Genomic DNA, 26,297 nt, shown 5'->3' with positions numbered 1-26,297 from the left:
ATGTCTAAAACATTTTTTTTGAACATTATAATAATGGCCGCGAGAGCTTTTTTTGTTGCAGTCAACACCCCTTTAGAATATCTGATGCGCTTGATTACATTTTTTTCTTTTCACTTTTAACCCTTACGTACAACCACCCACATCATGCAAGCGATCAGATTTAAATACCAACATTATTAAAAACTAGTACTATGTTGCTGTATCGCTGCTGTTCTAATGTTTTGACAGAATCAGAATCAACGAACTTAGGCGTGCGCAGCGTTATGGAACAGTGCTTTCATAAAATTGTTCTAAAGCGCCATCTTGTGGCGAGTTACAGAAAAATCGATAGCCTAAAAACCTTCTCTATGAAAAATGACTTATACATGTAAGTTTCATCACGATCGGCTGAGCGATGTAGAAGTTTATCACTTACCAACCAACCAACAAACATCCATTTTTATACGTAGAACATTGATGCTATCAATATCTGACGCGCTCGAGTTTGTCCATGCAACAGTATTTTTTTACATATTTAAAATTCTAGGGCCGCTTCCCCCACCGATGAAAAGGTATTTATATAACATTTTTTTCTTCTTATCATCTAAGCTTTGCAACCTAATATGTCTCAATGTCGCTCGAGTAAATCCCTATTTTGCATCGTGGGCTCCCCTGCTATATGTGATTGCTTTCCATCATTCTGAAATTTTATTATAATTACCCTTATTCTACAATATTCTGCAGATTTAGTGCAGCATTAAAGTATCTATAAAAATTATAACTATGTGAAAGGACTGAATGGATTTTTATGAGCTTCCAGACAGTTTTGTAATGCATCTAATAACGAAAAGTTTACGATACTTTCGAATAAATTGGCGAATGGCTTGTTTTAATAAAGTCGGTACAGTAATTTCAAAGTTATAATGTAATACTGAACCATTTGGCCGCCAGCAGAGCAATCTTGATGTTGGAAAATGAAGAATACATCATTAAACTAGCACAACGATACTATGATTCAATTGAATTCAAAAGATACTTGTCAATACATTGTCCTGTGATGAATTTTGTTGGAAAAATATAAGGATGTAAATAAATGGAAGATTACAGTGCATTTCTTTAATGTTCCTCTTTTCATTTTTTGAATGGATCAACTCAAAAAATTGAAATTTGGGATAGTGAAATTAATGCATGAATACTTTATTTTGAAGTGAAATTGACAGATTAAACTTTCAAAATGGCGACTGGGCGCCATCTGGGAAAACAAATCAAATAGAAAGAGGGGTCTTTTGATACATCTTTTTGAAGCTCCTGATGAATACTTCGCAACCCTAGAATATGAAGTCAATATCTTCACCTACTACAAAATGGCGGAACATTTAATAATTTCCTGAAGACAAACACATTAATATCCGATATTTTACGCCGAACATTATCGAATACAGTAACGTCAATATCTCTACAAATATTTATTTTTCTCTGCCATATATCCAATATTGAAGCAGGTTCAGTTTCGTACACCTTTTGCTTCAAATTCATAAAAAAGTCCAAAGGTGTGAATTAATGAATCGAAGAGGTTTTGTATTAAAGTGTATAATATTTTAAAATTCTTGCAAAGCGCTTTCGACTTTCGTCATCATCAGTGCTCACCTGAAAGTAAGTGATCTAGTTGAAAAGGGAATTTAGTGAAATTGAAGTTGGCCTTGGAAGATAAAAGATTGGCCTTTAACTCCACCACCTTAGTTAATTCACCTTCTGTGAGATATTTTTCCTTACCTTATTTTGATCAAAACATGTGTACTGTTATTTCCAAATTTATAGAAAATACCATACCTGGTACAAAAATTTCCTTTAAATCTCAAAACAACTTAAGTAACTTTTTAGTAAATTCTAAAGACAAAATCAACAAATTAAACAGAAGTGGAGTCTACAAGCTTAACTGTTCTGATTGTTCAGCATCTTATATTGGTAGAACCTGTAGACCTCTTTTCACTCGTATTAATGAACATATAAAAAAACCTGATAAATCTGCTTTTGGCCACCACATAAAATTTCACAATCACAACTTTAGTCCCAATATAAATTCCAAAATATTACATAAAATAGATAATAAAAATTTCCTTAAACTTGACTTGTTTGAAGAGTTGGAGATTTCTAAAGAATTTTCCAACAATGATCATTGTTTGAATACTCAAGTAAACTTAAACAGAGATTTCCTTCCCCTTCATAAGGGGATTATGAATTATTAATTAATCACAGTTTATTAATATAATTTATTCAATATTTTTCCTCTACATATTCAATCAAACCCATAATGGATCACTCCTCAAGTTTGTACATTATTTTAACATGACACTTGACACATTCTGTCTCAAGTTGTCCTTCATGAGATACTTTGACTGAACCACATGGCCTCAATCCAAAAATGTATTTTCTTGGCTATAAGCCTATTTTGTTTTATATAATTCAAACATTACAATGTACAATTCACTTATCTTGATACTTCCTGTTGCCTGACAAGTAAGTAATCTCAAACAATTTTTCCAAATTTCTTAACCTTAAAAAAATTTTACTTCAATTTTACTTCAATTTCACTAAATTCCCTTTTCAACTAGATCACTTACTTTCAGGTGAGCACTGATGATGACGAAAGTCGAAAGCGCTTTGCAAGAATTTTAAAATATTATACACTTTAATACAAAACCTCTTCGATTCATTAATTCAAATAAGTGTATTCAGCTTTTCCAAATCCTTTCAAAGGTGTGAAACCTGGCGAGCGGGCTGGCCATTCTGTAAGACCTCGAGGGCCAATCCAACGACCGGGAAAAGTAGTAACCAAATAGTTTCCTATTTGTCTGGAGTAATGTGGCGGTGCTACATCTTGTTGGAATACAATATTCATATCGAATTAATTAGGATTCGCTTCGACGATTTCAGTGATGAGAGGGTCAACAGTAGTTTCCATCTTATTCAAATACAGTTTCCCTGTTTGATTTCGATCAATGAATAGACGTCCTACAATATGGTTTCCCAATATTCCTGCCCGAAAGTTGTTTTTTCTGGATATTGGTATGCGTTTCCCGGAAAACGTTTGGGTTGGTGTCACTCCAATAACGGCAATTTTGTCTGTGAACATTGCCGTTTAAAAAAATGTTGTGGAGACAGGTAGGATGCCTTGCAATGGTTTCTATCATGATTTCGCAAAATTCTGTTCTTCGATCAGAGTCATCTTTAGTTAATTGCTGTACCATTTTAGTTTTATATGGAGGACAGCTGACTAACAGAAAAACAGATTTTAAACAAAAACAGATAGACAGATACCTATTCCTCTTCAAATGTTTCCACACAGTAGAAGGTGACACCTCACAAACATTCGCGACGGAATAAGTAGACTGTTTAGGATTTACTACCATCTCACCAATTATTTGCACTTGCTGTTCTTCCGGAATGGACGGATGGCCTGGGGCTTTTTGTGAATTTCTATACAAGAGAATATTGAATGAGAATGAGAATATTCTAATTGAACAATGATGTTCATTGTCGTACTGACATTTTTTGTCGTTTTCATAAACAAAAAATAACTCAGCAGACCTTATCGGGTTGTTGGAATTGCCATATGGCAGATAAAGAGGAATATTTCCAGAAATATCGATATTGATGTGTTTTTCTTCAGGAAATTATTGAATGTTCCGCCATTTTGTAGTAGGTGAAGATATTGACATTGTATTCTAGGGTTGTGAAGCATTTGTCAGGAGCTTCAGGAAGATGTGTCACAAGACCCCTGTTCCATTTAAATTTTTTCTCAGATAGCGCCGTCTCTATCTTGGAAGTTTCATCTGTCAATTTCACGTCAAAATGAAGTATTCATGCATTAATTTCATCATCCCAAATTTCAATTTTTTGAGTTGACCTGTTCAAAAAATTAAAGGGGGGGCAATAAAGAAAAGCTCTGTACTAACTTTGCTCAGGTAGTAGACATACTCACTGGCGATACAACGATTATAACGGTCATACAATTTTTTTGTACCATTTTTCTAGTACGATTTATCTTCAGCCACAAAATAGGCCTCAGTTCCGACGATTGTTTCTTTTTCGGCGCTGAATTCCTTTCCAGCGAGCATTCATTCGGGAACTGATAACAGGAACAAGTCGCTGGGGATCAAATCTGAAGAATATGGTGGATGAAGAAGCAACTCGAAGCCCAATTAATACAATTTGGTCATCGTTTTATTGATTTGTGACACGGTGCATTGCCTTGATGAAACAGCGCTTCATTTCTACAAACGTGCCCGCCATGTAATACTCGCTATTGATTCAGAGTCACCCAGTTCGGAGACATCAACACCAACCCTAACAGAAGACTACCCATGAACTACTAACTCGAATACAACATATACAGATTTCCGTGCCAGGATCCGACGTTCTTTAGTCATCAGGGGGCCTCAGTCATCAACCATGTCCTGTGTTCAGAGAACCTAATGGAAACAGTGGACGACCGAGCCTACACTGAAGACAAAATCACGTCGGACCCCCTCCCCTTTCCTCATCAAAACACCCCTAGACACCCAAATCCCAATCACACACGAAAACCACAAACTCACCGACATCAAACAATTCCAACAACTCATCAACCAGACACTACCCCAAATTTACAGACCTTCCCTCAACAACATCAAACAAGTAAACAAACAAGTCGACAAAATACAAACACTTATCATAGACTACGACAACAAAGAGACCACTCTGATCCTAGTTAGTAAACCTAATACGCAATAAACGAAAGTTATACGGAACCTACGTACGAACCAGAGACTCCGCACTCAAAACAAATTGGAACAGACAAAACGCACGAACACGTCTCCTCATCAACCTTTCCATTCAGAAGAGATGAACAGAGGAAACTAGTGAACTTGATTACAATTCAGTCTCCTAGAAGACCTAGAGGATATCCCGGAGAGGTTCCAAGACATCCTAGACGAGTTCCCGCTAGCAATCAGGTGAAGGACAGACCACTGCCAGAAAAGACCAGAAATAAATAGTTCCACCTATCCCCCAAGTCCCGCCGTAACCTGAAAAAGCCAACGAACCACCTGCAACTGTACCCGAACCACTCGCTACAACTCCACTAAGGATAACTCTACCCATGTACAATAACAGCAATGCCCAAGGAGTGAGAGGAGACCCACTGATCCGACCAACACAGGATAAAAGCATTGTACCTACGAAAACCAAACGTATACACCCAGCAGCATGAACACATTAACCACTAACCTTGATTGAGCTACACATAAAAACAATTATTAGTTTTTTGTGACTCAACACAACCCCTAAAGAGGCACTAGCTTACAGCAGGGCACCACATAAATCCACATGTAATACTAACTTACCAGCATTAATAGAAAATAAACGTGTTCAATCGATCGTCGCTGATGTTTTTCCCCTTTTCAAGATAGTCGATGAATATTATGTGCTTACCAAAATACTGATACCATAACCTGCCAGCCAACTGTCAGATCTTTGCACGCTTTGGAGTCGATTCACCACGTGCAATCCACTCAAATAACGATTGTTTTGATTCTGGTGTAAAATGATGGTGCCATGTTTGATCCATTATCACATATTGACGCATAATAGTATTATTATACAATAAGTGAGAAAAACGACATATTTCTCACGAGCGCAGAAGTTTGTTGAGAAATATGTAATTTTCTCCCGCATTGCACATTGTACTTTTTCTACGGTTGCGTTGTTTTCAAGTATTGAAAATTAAAAAACATATATAAAAATACTTGTTATTAAATGTTGAATGTTATTAAATCAGTTTTATATTTTATTCAAAATAGTAATTAACAGAGAAGCCGCCACAACCAGTACTTGTACTCCCCTACATCAGAGGATTATCGGAAAGGATAAGAAGGATTTGGTCCAAGTATAACATCACGACCTGCTTCAGATCTGGGAACACTATCCGTAGCAGCCTCACGAAAACCAGGCCACCAAACGCAGACTGCGATTCCAAGAATTGCATTCACCGGATACCCTGCGGGTGCGGAGAATCATACATCAATGAAACTAAGAGGCCATTGAAAGTTCGCATTGCTGAGCACAAGAAATACACACAACGACGAGAAACCGGCAAATCCGGAATAGCAGAGCATGTTTGGACTCATCAACATAATATCAAGTGGGCTCAAGCTGAAATCATCCACAAGGAGGAACATTGGTTCAGGAGAAAATTCAAAGAAGCCGCGTATATGTTGTCCAACAACGCATTTAGTCAAGCTAGCGTAGAGATACGTAACATATGGAAACCTCTTATCAAGCGAAAAACGACCAACTCCATCCAAACGGTCATCTCCCGCTAAAACCAATGAAGCCGAAAGAGGAAAGAGGGGATAGGTGAAAGGTGAAAGCACACGAATGATCTATAGATAGTCATATTTCAGAGGAGTAAGTCCAGTTATCACCCGAAGACGATTGTGGATACTAACAATCGAAATATCGTGAAGTAACTTGGTTTGGAATCTATTAATTTTTATTTTTCATTTTTATTAATAATATTTTTTAATTTTTAGCTTTTATTAATATTTCAATTTTTTATTTTCTGGTTATAGCTTGTGTTATTTCCTTGTAATTTCAGTTTTTTGTTTCAATAAAATTGTTATTTTCGATCAATCTTTCATTTTTTCAGGGATTTCAAATCAATTTATATTATATTAGACAATGGAAGTCCGAACTGATGAAATGTAATAATCCGATAGCTGTGAAATTTGTACACGTGTCAATTGAAAGTTAGGGTTGACTAAAAATCATATAGATTCGATACTATTTGTGCCATCTATGTGTTAGCCTACGAATTTTTCTGACCACTTAGCACAACATACCAGAATATTCCACCACTGACGTGTGGTGGAATATTCGGAAATAGTCTGGAACATTCTGGAATAGTCTGAAACATTCGGGGAAATCCTGAAATATCATTGAGGAATAACTTGCTGCTTTCGAAAGGAAATTTTGAGAGACGGCTTGCTGTTGAACGTCTATGAAAACGTGTTCAGTTCAGTATTGAAATAGATCATTTTTTGTGAAAAAGAAGGCAGATTTTGGCTTTCGAAAAGTTTGGGTGAGTATCTATAAAATTCGATGCTCTTGATAGGCATTATCATGTTCAAGTTACTGATGAACATTATATTTTTCTATGTCATTTTTCGAAAGTTACCAAAAAAATCATAGTTTTTTGAAGATTTTCGAAGAAAACGTCAAATTTGAAGTATCACATGACAAAAGGAAAGGAGGTGTTTTTTCATCATTTCTCAAATTCAAATTTACTGCGGAATCAAATTTTAAATGAATTTTTGATTAAAAAACCTACCACATGTTGAGAACTTTATGTGTGACACTGTATATACAAATAATTATCATATCATTCGAACAGAAAGTCAACCGTTTTCCGATACATAACATTCACATTTGTGAAAATTAAGTTCATGAATATGAAACACTATATTGAATATCGCCTTTCATCTGTTCCTGAGAACGTTAAATGTTCGTTTACATTTCACAATCAAATACAGTTCAATCGAGGAATCTGTTCCATTTACGAGAAAATACGTAGTGTGACGCTGCAATGGAGCTAAAAAGTACTCCCACGTATGAGCAAGGAAGTGAACAACATTTTAGTTGTGTAATAAGAATCAAAACTTGATATACTTTCAATAACTATGCAATTTGGTGAACTTGGTTATATCACATTCCGATGTAACTTTCCAATTTAAAACTTATACAAAAAGTTTTATTGTATTAGTTTGGATATGTCAATATAGGACGAAACTGCAATAACGATAGTTACCGATAAAAGTGGTGAAAAACATGGAAGTTTTAATTTTTCATGACTACTATTATGTCAAAACTACATGAATTGAACTTCTAATTGCTCCCAAATCCACCGTATTCGCCAGATTTGGCTCCCAGCGACTACTGGCTGTTCGCTGACTTTGAAAAAATGCTCATCTATAAGAAATTTCGCTCGAAAGAAGAGGTTATTGCTGAAAGTGAGGCCTATTTCGAGGCAAAAGATAAATCTTTCTACAGAAGACGTATTGAGATGTTACAACGGCGCTAGAATGATTGTGTGACTCTTGGTGAAGATTACGTTGATGAATTAAGCCAATTTTGAACAAAAAAAAACAGTTTTCTTTCTTGGATCCGAGACTTTTCAGTCCATGTGTTATAATAATATAATAGTTATCGACTTCATTCGTCACAAGAGATACAGAATATTTTACGTGTATTCACATTAATTGAAAAAGACCTCATGACGTAAGGTAGAAGTATCAGCTAAAGCTGTTTTTCAACTTAACCCTACTCATGAGCATTCTTCCGAAACGATTCTATAGTAAATGAAACCTCTTGATATGGTTTCAATGATTTCTTCAATTTTTGCAAACTAATCCTAATCAGAGATCCTGATCAGTACACCTGATCAGAGGAAAGTTTCAATTTCTATATCTTGTACACTCGAATTTGTTTTTCTGTTAAAATAATTAACCCATCACTTAGTGATGAATGAAAAATAAAGAATTGATTTCAAACGTTATTTCCAATAGGTATATATTACCACTGTAACTTAATTTCCACTTTCAGGGTATCCATCTCGATCAACAGGAATAACAACAATCCACCATGATAAACCTGAAGACTCCAGCATATCCGTCATGGCAACAAAAATGAGCGACACCAAAAAACTTGAACTAGCCAACATTACGCTGACCGCATCAGAAAGACATAAAAGATTGCTCCCATACACCAACTTCTATCAAACCCAGTCGTTCAACAGCCCACCTTACCAACCCCCTATGGATAAATACCGCTTCGTCCAGAAAAAAGTGAACAACTACGATGACTACCACAACAGCCAAGACGCCCTGTATCAATCGCAGCACAAATTCACCCCTTTCCTGGAAAGTAACGCCATTCCCGGCCCGTTTCGCCCGATGGTCCAAAACCCCTCGCCCGCAAGAGTCGAAGTTCAATACGTACCGCAAAACAAAGTTCCGAATTATAGTGAAATATACGACAAGTTGGCACAATTAAAGCTGAGGCAAAACTATAGGGAGCCTAGTTATGTTCAAGTCAACCGCCCCATTCAGCCACAACGATACGTCCTGAAACCGCAAGTCAATTATAATAGGTTCAAAATATTCCGACCGTCGAAAACTACAATTGAGACGTTCACAGCCACAAGTATTGACATACCAAGTGCAGAGGGGAAAAACCAGTACGAGCACGCGAAGAACTTCGAGAGTTTGCGGGAGGGAACAAAGCATTTGGCTTCGAAACAGAACTACGGTCAGAAGGAATATCCAGTGTTGGAGCCATACCAAGAAGTTACAAGAAAACCATTCATCATTGTGCCAGTGCCTCCTCAGGATCGAGAACCGCGCCCTTTAATTGTTATTCAGAGAAAACCAGTGTTCAGAGAGAAGCAGAGGTATAATACACAAAAAGTTCCGCAGTACATTCAAGTAGCACCACCAAGCGAGCAATATAATGAACCGCTAAGGTATGTAACACCAAAGTACGAGCAGTTTCCAAAGTACCACGTTATTTCTAACAGCGACGACTACCAAGACACTCCTTCATCAGAAAATCCACTCAAATATGAACTAGGCTCTCCTCCAAAATTGAAAGAGTTCCAAGCTGCTCTACCACCATTGCAAGCTCCTGCAAAATACCAAGATATTACCCCTTCAAAACCGAAATATAAAGAGTATCATGTTCTTCCACCAACTGCAGAAACCTCTAATAAATATCCAGAGTCATCTAGATACCCCGATGTTCCAAAATATGGCGACTACCATGACGCTCCTCAGAAGCAACTAGTATCCGTCCAATACGAAGAATATGACGGAGCACCACCTCCAACAAAAACCTCTCCAGGCTTGGCAGAGATTCTAAGTCATCTCCAGTCAACTAACACTCTACCCAAAACTCTCACAGCGGATAACATCGACAACAGTATAAAGACCCTAGTGAGGATCCTTGACGCTCTTAAGAAGCAGCAGAAGCTTTCGAAACCAATTATTGTTCAAGATAGTAGTTCATCCGAATATGATGATGGTATAAGCAACGAGGCAGGGGTTGGTGTTGGTGGGGACCTAGCTCATTTGCCTATAGCAGTAGGGCAGCATTTTCCGGAAGACACTCCTGATGGTGGGACTCCTGGGAAGCCTGGAGTTGATTATCCTGCTCTATCGACCATACCAAAGACTACTTTCAATTGTAAGACGCAGAGATATAAGGGGTTCTTTGGTGATCCAGATACTAATTGTCAGGTGAGAGCACAGTTTTTATTGATATTATTAACTACTAGTTGTATTTATTCGAAGATGAAATTGACATACTTTATAGATGGTTACCTTTTATATTTCGGGATTAGAGAAACAAAAACAAATATTAATCATCAAAAATCACTTTATTGTTTTTCAAAATATTCCCTATGAGGATCTATACACTTTCGCATGCGTTTGAACCAATTGTCGAAGCACTTTTGCCACTCTGATTGAGGTATCTCCAAAACATGCATTCTGAATTCAGCAACCGCTTCTTCAGGTGTCGAAAGACGTTGACCTCTCAGTTTGTTTTTTACGTGCGGGAATAAAAAGAAGTCATTCGGTGCCAAGTCAGGACTATACGGCAGATGATTCATCAAATCCATGTTTTGGATGCTCAAAAATGCAGTTGTTTGAGCCGATGTGTGAGACCTCGCATTGTCGTGGTGAAGAGTGATCCGTCTTCGGCAGTTGGTTTTCCTGATTTCTTGGAAGACAACTGGCAAACAAATGGTTGTGTACCACTCAGAATTGACTGTTCTGCGTTGTTCTAGTGGTTCGGTTGCGACATGTCCAGTTTTTCCGAAAAAACAGGCGACCATTTGCTTGGAAGTGCTTCATGCTCGAACAACTTTTGTTGGATTTGGCTCATCTTGAAACATCCACACAGTCGACTGCTGTTTACTTTCGGGCTCATACGCGTAAATCCACTATTCATCACCTGTCACGATGCCATAAACGTGTTTCAAAGCACCGCGATCGTATTTTTTGAGCATTTCTTTCGACTAATCGACACGAGCCTTTTTTGAGCGATTGACAAATTGTGTGGTATCCAACGCGAACAATTTTTTCCACAGTCAAATGTTTAGGCAATATTGAATGTATGCTGGTCCCATTAACGCCTAAGGTTGTCTCAAGCTCATAATAGGTCACATGACGATCTTGCAATATCAGTTCGGCACAGCATCAATGGTTTTTGGAAAAACAACTGATTTTGGACGACCTTCACGAAATTCGTCTTAGAATGAAGTACGACCACGATTGAATTCACCATACCATCGATAAACACTGGTCCTTGATGGAGCTTCATCGCCAATAATTGAATTGAGTTATTCCATGCACTGTTGCTGAGTTAATCCACGTCGAAAGTTGTAAAAAATAATCGCATGAAAATGTTCTCGATTTAATTCCATTTTTGGGCCGAGATAAATCTTTTAAGTTACTTTAAACAACACAAATAGCGTGCGTATGTCAAAACGATCTGAATACGTATAAGCTCAAAAATGTCCAACTCTACGATAGATCTGTCAGTTACCAGATTGCAACACTAGGGTTGCCAAAACCCGAAACATAAAAGGTAACCTATCGTTAAAACCAAAACAAAGAGCTTCCCCCTTTCACCAAAAATGTAACAGTCTTCTAAACGTGGGTTTCCTCAAACAAGTTGATGTCATCAGAACTAATTGATTAACCAAAGTAGATTCAGTTTTGGGTGTTCAGATATTGCTTACCTTCGGTAATTCAGTGACAAGGTGGACTTTCCTTCAGTTTTCTTCTCAGTTTTCAGTGCAATATTATTATTCATAAACTATTTTCGTTATATTAATTGAAGTGAAAGTGAATGTAGAAAATGTTTATTATGTGATCATTCAACTTGGAAACTGATTGTAACATTTGTTATTTCTTGAACCTCGAACATTCTAGATTTTCTGGTACAGTTTGTTACTTTGCTAAAATTCTCAATAATGTTATTCACTTAGTTCAATCAGAACTAAAATTACTCCATGCATTCGAATATTGGAGATACTTGAAAATATGAAACATTTAATGAAACTAAACATTGGGGTTGTGTTTGAAAACGAAAATATTTTCCCAGTGCAAAATAATTTTCAACCATTTTGCAATGAACACTCGATAAAATATGTGCTTTATCGAAATATTCGCCGAATTTAAATTGTATTTCATTGAAAATCTATCTGAAGTGACAATGGAACATCATTGATCGTAATTGATACAAATGAATTGAAATAAAAAACATAAGTGCACGATGTGAATTTTTGAGTATTGTTTTGAGTATTGAGTATTGTTTCATGGCTGATGAATCAGCTATGAAATAAACATTTGAAAGCCTAAATCATCCATAAATTCTCTCAATTAGCTATTAAAAAAATAAAAAAAGAAAGATATCTGAATCGTCCCAATTTTCGGGGTAAATCTGATCGTACACACAAATTTTTCAGTTACTCAACACTTAGAATCAGTAGAAAATTAATAATGAGATCAATTTTAATCCTCGTCCTTTCCCCCCTCCCCCCCCATGTCACCACATTTTTCAAGGCACCATTCTTCGCAAGCACTGCACTGAATCCAATCCTCTAATGGTGGATGAACAAATATTTCGTTGCTTCATTCTTCATCTTCTTCATAGTATTTTCTTCACCCATAGCCTTTTCCTTATTTTCTTTGGTTTTATTGGCTTCTTTAAATTTCTTCTTTGTTTTTTTTTTTCGAGAAGAGTAGTCTTACTCTGAGGTGATGTCAAATGCAAAACCGGTTTTGAACCTTCACGAATTCTCTCAGAAGCAATTGGTGACTTCAAAGGTGATGGAAGCGTTTCTTTAATCATTTCTGAACAGGTGAGAGGCTGGACTTCGTCAAACTGTTACGAACTTGTAGATAGTACTATATCAAGTGGTTTCGTATTTGTGACTTTGACTAGTACATTTATTTTTGATTGTACTTGTTCTACTCTTGAGGATTGGTCTTGTGGATGCACTTGTAGGGAACTCGTGGATTGGACTTGGGGTACTTGACAGTCTCTCTGTTTTGTTTTTATCCCAGGTGTTGCTTTATTCTTCATATTCTTTTTCTTTCTTTCTTCATCTTCTCACGTGGAAGACTGAGGTTTCTCAGACTGTCGTGAACTTGCAGCTGATACTGTATCAGCTACTGGTATAATCTACTTACAACTGCAGTTGTTGGGAACTTGTGGACTGGACTTGGGACTCCATAATATCCGACTCTTGATCACCGATGAACTTGTGGTCATGAATTGCATTCGCGTTTCGTAGAAATATTCCAGTCTTTTCAAAGTATTTCGTAGCATTGTCAACAGTGGCAGCTTGATTCCAAGCGGTTACATTTCCACCTCGTTCAACACTGGTCATGCTGACAACATCTTAGCACCTTTTTGGGCTATAATGTTTGGTGGGCGCGTACTAAGCAGAATCCCCGTTTCATCTACATTGTATATACATTCAGGTCTTCCTCTTAAATTGTTGTTATCTACTACTTTTTCCAAAGTATTGAAGAATTCTGCCACTCTTTTTTTTACATACCATAAATCCTTGCCCTTGACAGACCCTCCGGCTTCCGAATAGTTATTTGTTTATTCCTTTGCATGAAGCGATGAAACCAGTCTTGGCCAGCCATTCCAGCACTTCTGTGGTGTTAATATAACAGGAAACTTACACTTCTTTTCGTAGTTTGAATGTAGGTCAACCCGCACCTGAAGGTTAGGCTGAAGATACAGACTATAGACTCTTTGGGCTTAGCTAACAGTTACAGAACAAGGGGGTTATGTCTGCTGGGAATACAAAAGCCTATGTTTTTGGTAGGAATCATCGTATACAAGGAGACCAAGTGGAAGTTCACTGATAGGTCTCCTGGACCTTTCAATGAAATGTATCAAGTCATTGATGGATAACTGTTTTTCTGAGAGCGGCTTCAGAAGAGACGTTTAGGGATTCAACTAGCTCATAACTTGGTGAACTTATCGCATTTGCGACATGGTTTTGATAACACATTTCCTTTATGAATTTTTGCTGAGCCATATAGACCTGGTGGGATAGCTTCAGATTTCTGTGAGACCTTCCTGGTGATGACAAATAATGAGCGAACAGAGCTGTTATGTCTTCTGGGAATACAGCACCAATTAGCCGTATAGTGTCTTTAACCGGAACCATAATGTACTAGGGGGCCACTCACTAGTATTTCTTCTAAACCTAACCTCATATCTATAGTTTTTTCAATGAGATGTCCCAAATCATTGAAAGAATAACCCTGTTTTTTTCAGTGAGTGGTTGCGATGGAATTTGGCCAGCTCATCAGTTGGTGAACTTATCTCATTCATGACATGGTGTTAGTGGAACATTTTTTATGGACTTTTGCTAAGCCATGTAGACGAGGTGGGACAGTTTCTATTTTCTGTGGGACTTTCTCCGTGTTATCTTCCAAGCATGATGAACCAACAAGATAGTGGTCTCTTATTGTGTTATATTGTAAACCAATTGTGATATCCAATACTCACCTGTTTTCTACTTTTGTGGCTGTTCATAGATGTTCCACATTTTTCGATGTCAAAACCTCCAAATGTATCTAGAAACCTGTTGATATGTACGATCTCAAAAATTCGTCGGTTTTATCAAAAACATGCGTGCGTTCGAAAGCCATGTCATGGTTGCCCTCTGAGAGAGCGTGTTCTGTAACTTGCAACTGCCGATTCATCTGTGTGGCCATAGCAGCAACTTCTTTTATGCTCAATCAAGTGCGTTTTAACGCTTCCATTCGTGATTTCAATGTAAAACGGACCACAACCATACAGTATTCGGTATACTCCTGGTGTATTCAATGAATCCCTGGGATCTTCTGCTGATCATGTGGGCTTGTGGTCCTAACTCCATGTTTCTCGAGAATCATTCGAATTCGGTCCGTCACGCCGCTTGTGTAGGACAGAAAAGTTCTTCCAATGGCCGTTCGCTTCTGTGTCACCGTGGAGTGTTTCTGAATCGGTCATGAGACTCGGTTGATTTCGGAGTTGTTATATTTGTTACCCAGAAACACATTATTCAGATGACACTTTTTCTCTTGTAGTCCTTTGGTTAGCAGATACGTCTTGCCCTCTCTACCAGAGTCACAATAACCCCTTCCATTCCAAACAGCTCGTTATTTGCTCGTTTAAATAAACTACTCAAAATGAATATAGAGACATGTCCTTGAAGAAAAATGTACAATAATAGTGAGTACGTCCACCCCTGGCTCTAAGAAGTTCGGCACAACGACGAGGCAGTTCCACCAAATTTCTAATTATTTTTTGTGGTAACTGCTCGTAAATCGCCAAAAGAGCATCTGCAAGTTGGTTCAGATTTTGGAAGGGTTGATGATCCTTCAAACGTCTTTCCAGTTCATTTCAGAGCTGATCAATAGGATTTAGATCCGGACTATTAGCTGGCCATCTCTTGACATTAATATTGTGCTCCTGAAGGAAATTTCTCACGACCCTGGCTACGTGTGGCCTAGCATTATCTTGTTGTAAAACCAGCGCCCATATTTTGGGCAAATGGGACGACATGAGGTTCCAATATCTCCTCTATGTAACGGACAGCCGTTAAAGTCAATTCCCGAAATACCAAAAGGTTCGTGTGTCCTGTCAAAGTTATATCAGCCCATACCATTATCGATCCACCTCCAAATGGAACAATTTCTTGCACACAATCATCCAAATAGCGTTCACCGGGACATTTTCATACCCGAACACGTCCGTCATGATTTTTTTTCATCTGTAAATATCACATTGGCCCACTGCTCTAAATTCCAACTACGATGCTCTTGACAAAAGTTTCTACGATTTCCTCGATGAGCTGGAGTTAATCTAGGGGCTCTAACAGGTCGTCTTGCATGGAGTTGTATTTCGCGAAGTCGATTTCGTATCGTTTGGTTCGAAATTTGCGTTCCCGTAGCTTCTATAAGGCGATTTTGCAGAGTTATAGCAGAATCGGTGCGACCCCTAATTGCCCAAAGTCGTAAGAAACGATCTTCTCTGCGGGTTGTTGCCCTTTGTCGATTGGGATAAAGGGCTCTTTTTACTAGGCCGTAAATTTGGTAGCGATTCCAAGCTCTGGAATCGCTATTAATGATTTTGTAGGTAAAAGTACAAAAAAAAGTAAAAAAGTAAACAACAACCGAATGGAACATGATAAGAATTAGTATGGAGTACACACCAGAAGTTTTTATCATGAAATAATACATATTATTTTTTACTTCTTGGATTTTAAGGATGTATCTCTGTTATTCATTTTGAGTAGTTTATTAAATACAGATAGAAAACAGGGGAATACCAGATATCAAAACAAGTAGTGAATAACATTAGGAACTGTCGAGAGACAGTATATTTGTTCTAGTGTGGAAAAACTATTTTCAATAGATTCATTTGAAATGTAGGTTGTCGTTTGAAATCTGTACCTTTTACTCGCGAGCCCAGCAGTAATACTAGTGTTTATTCAAGAGTTACACCAAATGTATAACGAAATTGATATTTCCAGGTTTGGCACTATTGTGACTTGAATGGAGGTCAGTCATCATTCCTATGTCCAAATGGAACGATATTCAGCCAGGTGGCGCTCACTTGTGATTGGTGGTACAACGTCAAATGTTCTAGTACAGCTCAACTATACGTACTCAACGAGAGGCTCTACAAGTACATCATTCCCTTATCGCCAAAATTCCCAGAAGATTACTCTGGACCACTAGTTGACAAGTAAGTTCTTAGATATAACGTTCTTTTTTTTTCAATTTTATATCAATAGCTACGATATGGTATAGTTCAAGTAAACGGTATAGTGCAACCTACCTTCCCACAGCTCCCCTTTAATAATATAGTTAGGGAGCTAACTAAATTCGTTATTCAATAATCATTTCTGATTAAATTTATATTTGTACAACATTGAACTGAATTGAACACGACGGCGATAACCATCACCGCATTCCCGCATTCCCTTCAAATTCAATTTTATGACTCTTCCAATACAAACCACGAATTCTTCAGTCCAAGTGGACTATTTCGCAGCCGATTAATTTCTATGTATTGGTTTTCTAGCCTTTGAGAGTGCCGACAACTTTTAGTGTGAATAATACCGTTTACTTCAACTACACGAAGTATTTTTCTTCAGATAGAAGATCAACAAGTACTGAAAAATCCTAGTACCTATTGATTTCAAACTTCAAGCGGCCATCTAGTCATTTCCTCACGAATAACTTTGAGGAAATCATAAAATTTTTCGACAAAAGTCTGAAGCCATCTGCTTCTGTGTTGGACCTCTGAAAAGCATTCGATTACATCATGCATAACAATCTTTTGAATAACTTATAATTTTATGGAGTAAGAGGCATACAACTTCAATGAACCTTTTCCTGAAGTACAAAAAATCACTCACTAGCAGCGCTAGTAGTTCGGTAGGGATAAACACTGCCTAATCCTCATATAAATATATGGTAAAGTACAATTGAAAAAGAATGTTTTCAACAGAAGAAAATATTCCTGGAGCAAAACTAAAATTTGCAACTGTAAAGGAAAACAATGTTGTAACATTAAAACGTTGGCTTGCATGCTGTAATTTAAAAGTAACTGGAAAAAAAATGAATTGATAGACAGGTTAGTATACAGACTCTAGTAAAAGGGTAGCGGTAGATTCAAACTGTATTAAAAGAAATTTAAAATAATTATGAATTTCAGACTTATTTCCGAGTGAAATATGAATCAAATATAGATGGTAATGAAATAAATTTAATTAAATATAATGAATATAATTTAATAAACGATTGAGGTTATATCTCATTCTAATCAATGGTAATTAACTTTGAAAAATTTACTATTCATTTCATGTTTAGAGCATACATATGAATGTTTATTTATTTTTTGCACTGTTAAATCCACTCTCCTCGAAGCATGTATCCATTTCTTACATCTAACCTCATTATTGTGAGGTTTTATAAATGGTATAAAAAATACGTTTTCTTCCGGGTATCGATTATCCGACGTACAATTCGCAAAACAGCAATGCTTTGTTGGCATTATACTAGCACAAAATAATTTTTATATCAGATTTATATTTTTAAATAATAAGTTAATATTACGTAAATAACACTGTTTTACATGTGAATAGTTTATTGTTTGTCTCTACTACTAGTGCTGCCTCTCATGACACGTTTGCTGTACTATTCTCAGGAAACAGGCTCATTGATTGCCTCCTATTTGGATGGTCATCAACAGGTTGTTCTACCAGATGAACATTCAGAGATTTCCGTGATAATAATTGGCATTCCACAAAGATCCATTCTGAGACCCATGTTTCAGTTATACTATATTCAGACTACACAACAATATTATGTTGAATTTCAAAGTTAAAGATATAATCTAATAAATGCAGGATGTGTCAAAAACATTCTTATAGCGAGTTTTATCCTTGTTTACCTCATCGTCTTCTGTTATGGAAAAACTCAGCGGGAAGTGAGAGAATATTTTAAATACAATGAGGATCTAGAGGTGATTTCGAATTGGGGTGTAAGTACCAAGGTTCAATTCGATGCCACGAAAACCCAGGCATCAGTTTTCACCGAAGCTTTCTGCTTCGATGAAGTTTGTTGGGGGTTAAACTGGATACCAATATGTCTTGGCACAATCATGTCGCTGGAATTGCAAAGGCTGCTTCTCAAAAGCTTGGAGCACTGTCCCGAACCAGAAAACAGTACACACCTCAGCAACTTTTGATGCTTTATAAAGCTCAGATCAGACCTTCTTTGGAGCTACTCCTAAGCATAGCCTGAAGCTGCTGCATTCCATCCAGAAAAGAGCCATTCGCCTGAATGGGGACTCAAACATCACTTGCAAACTTGATAGACTGGAACATCGAAGAAAGGTTGGAGATATGTCTCTCTTTCATAGATACTTTCACCGGAGGTATTCAAGTCACTTGGCACATTTGATTCCACCAAGAGCGGTACATATCAGAAATACGCGACCGACTCTGGCTGCTCATCGTTTTGAGGTTAAACTCAGTACACCTCGAACTTTTTCATTTGGAGAACTGTGTGTATGTGGAATGAACTTCTTGAGAACGAATTTAAGCGTCTTGAGTATTTTCCTGTACTGCTTGTGTTCTGTTTGAAAAAAATCACAAGAATTGGGTCAGAAAACAAATTAGTGATTCATACATATCATACATATCCCTTTTGCCTTGCTTGTTTTCGTACTATAATTCACTTTCTTTTGCAGGTATCTAGCCCTCAAGTTTCAACAAATGGAGGAGAAAATGAGGAAAGAGAAGAAAGGCAAAGGAAACTCTAGCGAAGAAAGCGATTCAGAAGAATCACAGGATGTCGAGAGTGAAGATACGGAAAAAGTTGATTCGTCTACGAAAAATCCATACCAAAAAGAAACTCTGGAGACAATCGAAGATGCCAATGAAAACTAGATAGAGTGAACTTGTGGGATTGTGATAATGCTGTGAATACAACGCTGAGTTTTATTTATACCTAGGACAACGGTGGTCCAGAATAAAAATGTATCAAAGTCCTCAAAAGTGAAACCCCCACAAAATTCAGTGAATGCCAAAAATTGGAACGGAAACCATTCGTTCTGTCACGACCCATTCCAATCATAGTTCCGAATGAAAGTTAACCAGTCAGTTGTAAACCAACAGTATACGAGTATTATTATTCAATTGGTTTTCTTTTGTTGTTAATTTTGGTGAGAGAAGATTTGCCAAGATAATTTTTGTAATATATCACTTTTTTTGCTCAAATTACAGGTTTTCCTGAAGTACTTCCATATTCTAGTACCAGAGTTAATTGATATACGTAGCACTTATAACCAAATCGCCAACTTTTCCCTTTGAACTGATTCACCAACTGATACACAGACTGGATGGCAAGTAATTCTAGTGCTTCAGGACTACCTAATGAAATGTCGACTTTTGTACACGCAAATCAGAAATTGCTTTCTCACTCGCTCACTGATTAATTTGTGTAGTACTGTATATTCCTGTCAACTAATTCGCTGACACTTTCCTCTCATTTTATCATTTTTTCGACATGTTCTGTCGAAGATTTTCTTTGCTTTGCTGTTTTCCAACATTCAACACAGCATTTTATTTAAAGGTGGTTGATAATGTCTCACAGTGAATTTCATCAGTTCGAACTTCCATTGTCTCATACGATATAAAATGATTTGAAATCCCCGAGAGAGTCAATAAAATTAAAATGAATAGCTGAAAACAACAATTATATTGAGCAAACAAACGCTAGAATGAAATTACAATAAAATAAAATACAAGCAACAATTGAAAATTGAACAGTAAGAAAGAAATGAATATCAAATAATTTCAAGACAAGTTACTTCACCTCGTTCCGATTGTTAGTATCTGCAAGCGTTTTCGGATGATGACTGGACTTATTCCTCCAGGAGATGACTATTTATAGGTCATACGAGTGCTTTCACCTATCCCCTCTTTTCTCCTTAGCTTCTCCGGTTTAGCAGGAGCTGACCGTTTGGTGGCAGTTGACCGTTATGATGTTATACTTGGACCCAATCCTTCTTATCCTTTCCGATAATCCTTCGATGTAGGGGAGTACAAGTACTGGTTGTGGCGGCTTCTCTTCCTTGTGGAGCTCTTGCTGTCTTCTAGCTAAAGCCTGTTACACCATCACTTTGAAGTAACCATTTCATTTAAGATCATATTTGATGATGCTCACTTCTTTCTCGATACCTTCTTCCGTATTACAGAGCCCGAAAGCACGGTCTACTAGAGTCTTGATGATTTCTCTTTTAGTCGGTTGATGGTGTTTGGATTCGTGGTTCAGATACTGTCCCGTGTGAGTGGGTGTTCGGTATTCCTTCCCCATTGTGACTGGAAGATCGTACGCTGTTGATGTATTCTAGTTCTGTATTCCCATGGTTCCCTATTAAGAACCAGGTGCTTCTTGTGGGCTTTTTCTACGGCCAGAGTTTCAAACCAACCCATATATATATATATATATATATATATATATATATATATATATATATATATATATATATATATATATATATGTTGGCTATAACTGGTGAAAGTGGCGATCCCATTGGCAGTCCCTCATTTTGCGTAAAGAATTCGTCCTTCAGTGAAAAATAGCAGTTTCGTACATAGAATCCTAGTAATTCCATGATTACTTCTATGGTTAAGTTCGTTATATCTTCCAGGTGCCCGTCTTTGGATAGCTTTCTTTGTATTATGGGAAGTGGTTCTTCAACAGAACCGTTGGCGTAGAGGCTTTCCACGTCGAAACTGATCAGTTGATCTTGCTCTGTGACTTCGATTGCCCCTAGTAGTTTGACAAAATGTTTTGAATCCTTCATGAAAGATGAAGTTTTTCCTGGAATGGTTTATTATTCGCAGTAAACATCTGGACAAGTTTCAAGTAGCTGAATCTGTGGAGGAGCTAATGATCGATCTGAGTGGAACACCCTTCTCGTGGATTTAGGGTAATCTGTACAAGTGAGGGGGCTTACTGTGGTGCGGTGTTAGCGATGGTCTTTCCTTTTTCGAAAAAAGGTGGTGGTGGTTTTTTAAATTCTGGTGAGATTTCCTTTCAATTGATGCAGTAGGGTCTCGTACGATCTTTTATCGTTCAATTTCCAATTGTTGCTTGTATTTTATTTTATTGTAATTTCATTCAGGGTTTTTTGCTCAATATAATTGTTATTTTCAGCTGTTCATTTCAATTTCATTGATTATTTCGTTTTTTGCTTAATATAATTGTTATTTTCAGCTTTTGATTTTATAAAAAAAATTATTGCAAATCATTTTATATTATATTAGGCAATGGAACTAATGAAATTCACATGTCATTTTAAATCAACTCAAAACTGCTGTGTACTAAATTAAATGTTGGGTTACATTTTCATTCAGTTTATTTTCTGTTGAATACTCAAAGAATGCTTCTATAATTTTCCTAACGTAATCCAGAACTATGATTTCGAGAGGTATGGCGTCCTTTGAGGAGTTTTTAGAAAACCAAATTATGTTTATGCATATTCCACTGATCTCACATGGATGAGAATTATTAGTCTTGTAGGTAGTATCTAATATGAATTTGAAAAAATTGCATAGATATGATATTTCAAACATTGTTGCATTGTTTTGCTACAGATGAAAAATCACAATGAATTTATATAGGATTTGAGACAAAGTCATTTCAAAGTCATTACAATCTTAACGATTTTGTTGGACTTTGTTGTGATTTATGTAGTAAAAGTTGAATTGAAGCTTTGAAAGCCTGATAATTGAAATGTATGAATATTAAACGTAATCGATAAAAACAATCGTTGAAAAACAATATTTCACTTTTCTATTAACAATCCACTTGAGAAAAAATTGAAAACACCTTCAGCTATGAAGGAGCATCATGCCATGAATCAACAGTTATTCAATTCGTTTAGTAATAATATATTAAATAGGCTAGAGACATCTTTCATGGACTCTTGCAACTTGAAATGAACTTTCCACCTCACCTTTTTCTGAGTGACTTATTAAATCTGAAGGATATAAGAACAGCCGTAAAGTTTAAATACATGAAAACAACTGTACATAGTGGAAATGGGGGATGACTCGAATAAAATTATAAAAAACTGTTTCCAATTGAAAAAAAAATATTTTTTAGACTTTTTCTGAAGGTCATATCTAAGTCAACTGTCAATTGTCTTGAAAATCCAGAAAACAGTTTCATTATTTCACCTTCAATATATTTAATGCATTTCTCAGTCACCTGGTATGAAAATATTTGCCATATATGAGTACTTAATAAAAATTTCGATTCGATTGTTATATATTCCAATGAATTGGATAACAACTCATGATATAATTCTACACAAATTTTCTTCCAATGTTCAGTTTGATCCCTATTATTTCGACAAATGAATCAAGAGTTAATGTTATTCAGTCTATAATTTGCGATGTGGAATATCGAGTATTTTGTTAGAATTAGTTAGTGTTAGGATTGAAATAATTGTTGTTATTGTAATTTATTATCATTTTCACCTGTTAAGCAACGAATTTACTTGACACTTGAACCATATTTGTTATTCATGTATGTCATATTAAGTTATTGTTCTGACGAGGACGAGCTTCATCCAGAAATTATACATATTATAATAGAACGAATCGTTTTTTATTGTTGTTGTTCCTGCGAATGTAGAGGTTGCTATGGTCGGCGCTCAATTTGTTAACTTTTTGGTCGGTGATTTGTGAAACATGCGGACGGGAATTGTCGTGAAACAGGATTGGACCTCTACTGTTGACCACTGATGGATGCTGCTGATGCAATTTTCGGTAGATTTCGTCAATTTACACACTCTGTTGTGATTTTTTGGCCCGATTGCAGAAATTATAGTGAATTACAACAATCGCTGACCACCATACATCAACCATGGTCTTTTCTTGCTTTTCTTGCTTGCTTGGCGTCCCCTGTTGTAGATAATACACTTTGGTTGCGCAAAAGCAAAAAAGAACAGAACTGGAAACGTGTCAATTTCTGTCGATCACTCAAATCATGGGGCACCCCCTTCGCAAGCTTTTTGACCTTTCCAATACGTTTTGAACCATCAAAAATCGAAAGGGAGCTGACACTTAGCTCTTCCGCCATCCCACGTACCGTTTGTGATGGGTCAGTCTTCATCAAGGTACTCAAATCATCGTTCTGTATTACTGTAGGTCGACTATTTCGGGGCTCATCTTCCAGACTAAAATCTCACGAATGAAATTTCGCAAAACAACGTCGAACAATGCGTTCATTACCACTATCATTGCCAAATGTCTTGTTGATTTCAGCAGATTTCAACAATATGTATTTCGAAAACGAATCATTCTTCGTTAAACATATTATAGAAGAAAGTTCTTTATTTTAACGAAATCCATCACATACTTAGTTTTTGTAATGTTCTCAGCAACTTCACTTAGCTCCCTAGGAGCTAAGTAAAATGCATTGATATAGAAAATTGTAAATATCTCGAAAACGATAACCTCCAGCGTTAATGAGGAAGTGTACCTTTTTTACTTGGAAAAGGTGTGGAAATTAGGTTTTTTCATGAAAAGTACCAAAAGTTTACTGTCAAAAAAGTTATGGCAATTTGAAATTAATAATGACAGCGTACGCAGCGCCCTCTAGATGTTACATGAAAATTAATACGAAATTATGATTTCCCACGTCAAAAAAACCCCGGATACCGAATTTGGTGCAAATAACTTATTTTTGCAAAAGTTATTTTCAAAAAGCGAACCAAAAATTCAATTTCAACACCCCGTATCTCCGAAACGAAGCATTTTCGGACACAAGTTCATATAGACTTTTTTTCTTGAAATTGTCTCAGGAATATGTCATTTGAATATTTTAACGTACCTATGTTACACCCTGTATACATCAGATGTGTCTCTACGTTTATAAAAATAGAGAAAAATTTAGGGCAAACCAACAAGACCACCCATACGCAAGTAGAGCTAGAGGCGATAGCGAATCCCCACCGAATCTCTCTCTATCCTATACCTTGGACCCAAACTATATAAGCTAGCTGTTTCTATTAAGGACTCAATGAATATCTGCATAATAAAAAAGCAATTGAAAAAATATCTCATTGAAAGAAACTGCTACACCGATGACGAGTTTCAATGATTACTCTCGATAAATAATTGTTAATCACCTTTATATGCCCAGATTGGTATCTGTCATGTTTAGTTATACATAGACGCATTCCTTGTTACTGCATGTATATGTTTATTGTAATGCTTTACTGTTCAACTGTTCAACAATTTGAATAAATATTATTATTTTTATTATTTTGAAACACACTGATTGGCATCCGATTAGTTGATATGACACTTATTTAGAGCGAATCGAGAACAGTAACTATATGAAATTGGCAAGTTGTTTGCTTGCGTTTTCGAAGCAATAAATTTTATTTCATTATTGTCACTATATGCTGAATATTCTTCCAACTTCAAAATGAAACTTTCGCTGAAGATTTGCATTGGTAGCTGTTGTTTGGGCTCCTAAACAGAAGAAGAGAAAAAATGTCCGGAAGTTCATACTTTCCGGACTAGACCGAAAAAATGCTATTTCCTCAAAGAAAAAGCAACTGGGAAGTGGGTACTCCCAAGAAGGTTGCCCAAAAATAATAGTATTGGCGATTTCCTTTATGAAGAAACAACTATAATCAACAGAAATATTGAGGGCAATGTCAGAACTATCCCACTTGGTTTTCAACAACTTTTAAATCGAAAGCGGACCCCAGCATTCAGCCATGTATGGATATCTTGGTTCAACCCATCATCTGAACGAAAGCTCTCTTTCATCAAACGCAGATGTTAACGGTTTTTTCTTCCTTAGTCACTTGTAAAATACCTTGCAACAGGAACTCCCGAACTTTGACAATTGATAACTGCCATCTTGTTGAAGCTACTTCTGTCTCAGTGTGTTTTGCCAAATCACCATGGACGGAGATAGCATTCAACAACACGTGTAAATAATAAAATTGTGTTGGTCCCTAGAATGTATAAAAGTTTGGGACAAAGAAGCCATGTTTATCTGGGGCCAAGAAATTTCAATATTTTTTCTCCTCAGTTCAAAGCAATGAATTCTTTCAGGCTATATAAATCAAAAGTTAAAAAATGGATAGGCAGTCAAAGTCGCAATTGTATCCACCAGATCATCGACCTCAAAAATAACACAGGTTAACAGTGTTTTTGTCACATAAACTTTGTGATGTGTTTTGTTTTTGTTGGCCTACCCCCATTATAAATATATAATAATTTTGTTTCAATCACATCCAGTTTTTTTGTGACAGCTATATATTCATTTCTGACCTAATATACGTTATTTAGGCGGCTGTATAGCTATAGCATCAGCTAACATACATTTTATTTTCGTTAAGTACATCGCAAATATGCAACGAAAGTGTTCTACTAGCCCTGACAGTTTTTTTATGTGTTTGAAGAATCATCTTTTACATTTCAGCGTCGAAATTTCACCCCATTAATTGAACAGTACTTTTGAGAATATTTTGGATTTACTGTGCAGCATCAAGATAAATTCTGGGTCCCAGATAAATGTTGTGTAACGTGTGTGAGACTCCTATTAGGTTGGGCTTTTATTTGAGTCAAACAAAAATAAAAGGCATTACAACGA

The 26,297-nt window shown here is 36.6% G+C and overlaps 1 protein-coding gene across 1 annotated transcript in view; it reads left to right on the top strand.

The window, feature by feature from the left end:
* LOC111502325 (uncharacterized) overlaps nt 1–23,277 on the top strand; it is an 84,414-nt gene extending 61,137 nt beyond the window's left edge. Inside the window, exons 2-4 of the mRNA XM_074177421.1 lie at nt 8,620–10,310; nt 16,628–16,842; nt 19,357–23,277. Of these exons, the coding sequence (XP_074033522.1) occupies nt 8,620–10,310; nt 16,628–16,842; nt 19,357–19,555 (2,105 nt within the window). The 3' untranslated portion in view covers nt 19,556–23,277. The remainder of the gene's footprint in view (nt 1–8,619; nt 10,311–16,627; nt 16,843–19,356) is intronic.
* The last annotated feature ends 3,020 nt before the right edge of the window (nt 23,278–26,297 follow it).

The sequence above is a fragment of the Leptinotarsa decemlineata genome, unplaced genomic scaffold, assembly GCF_025532065.1.
Source record: "Leptinotarsa decemlineata unplaced genomic scaffold, Ldec_3_MD MMD2_tig00002974_RagTag_RagTag, whole genome shotgun sequence".
Classification (NCBI taxonomy): domain Eukaryota; kingdom Metazoa; phylum Arthropoda; class Insecta; order Coleoptera; family Chrysomelidae; genus Leptinotarsa; species Leptinotarsa decemlineata.
Note: the sequence above shows the minus strand (reverse complement) of the source record. Positions and strands in the feature narration are given on the sequence as shown.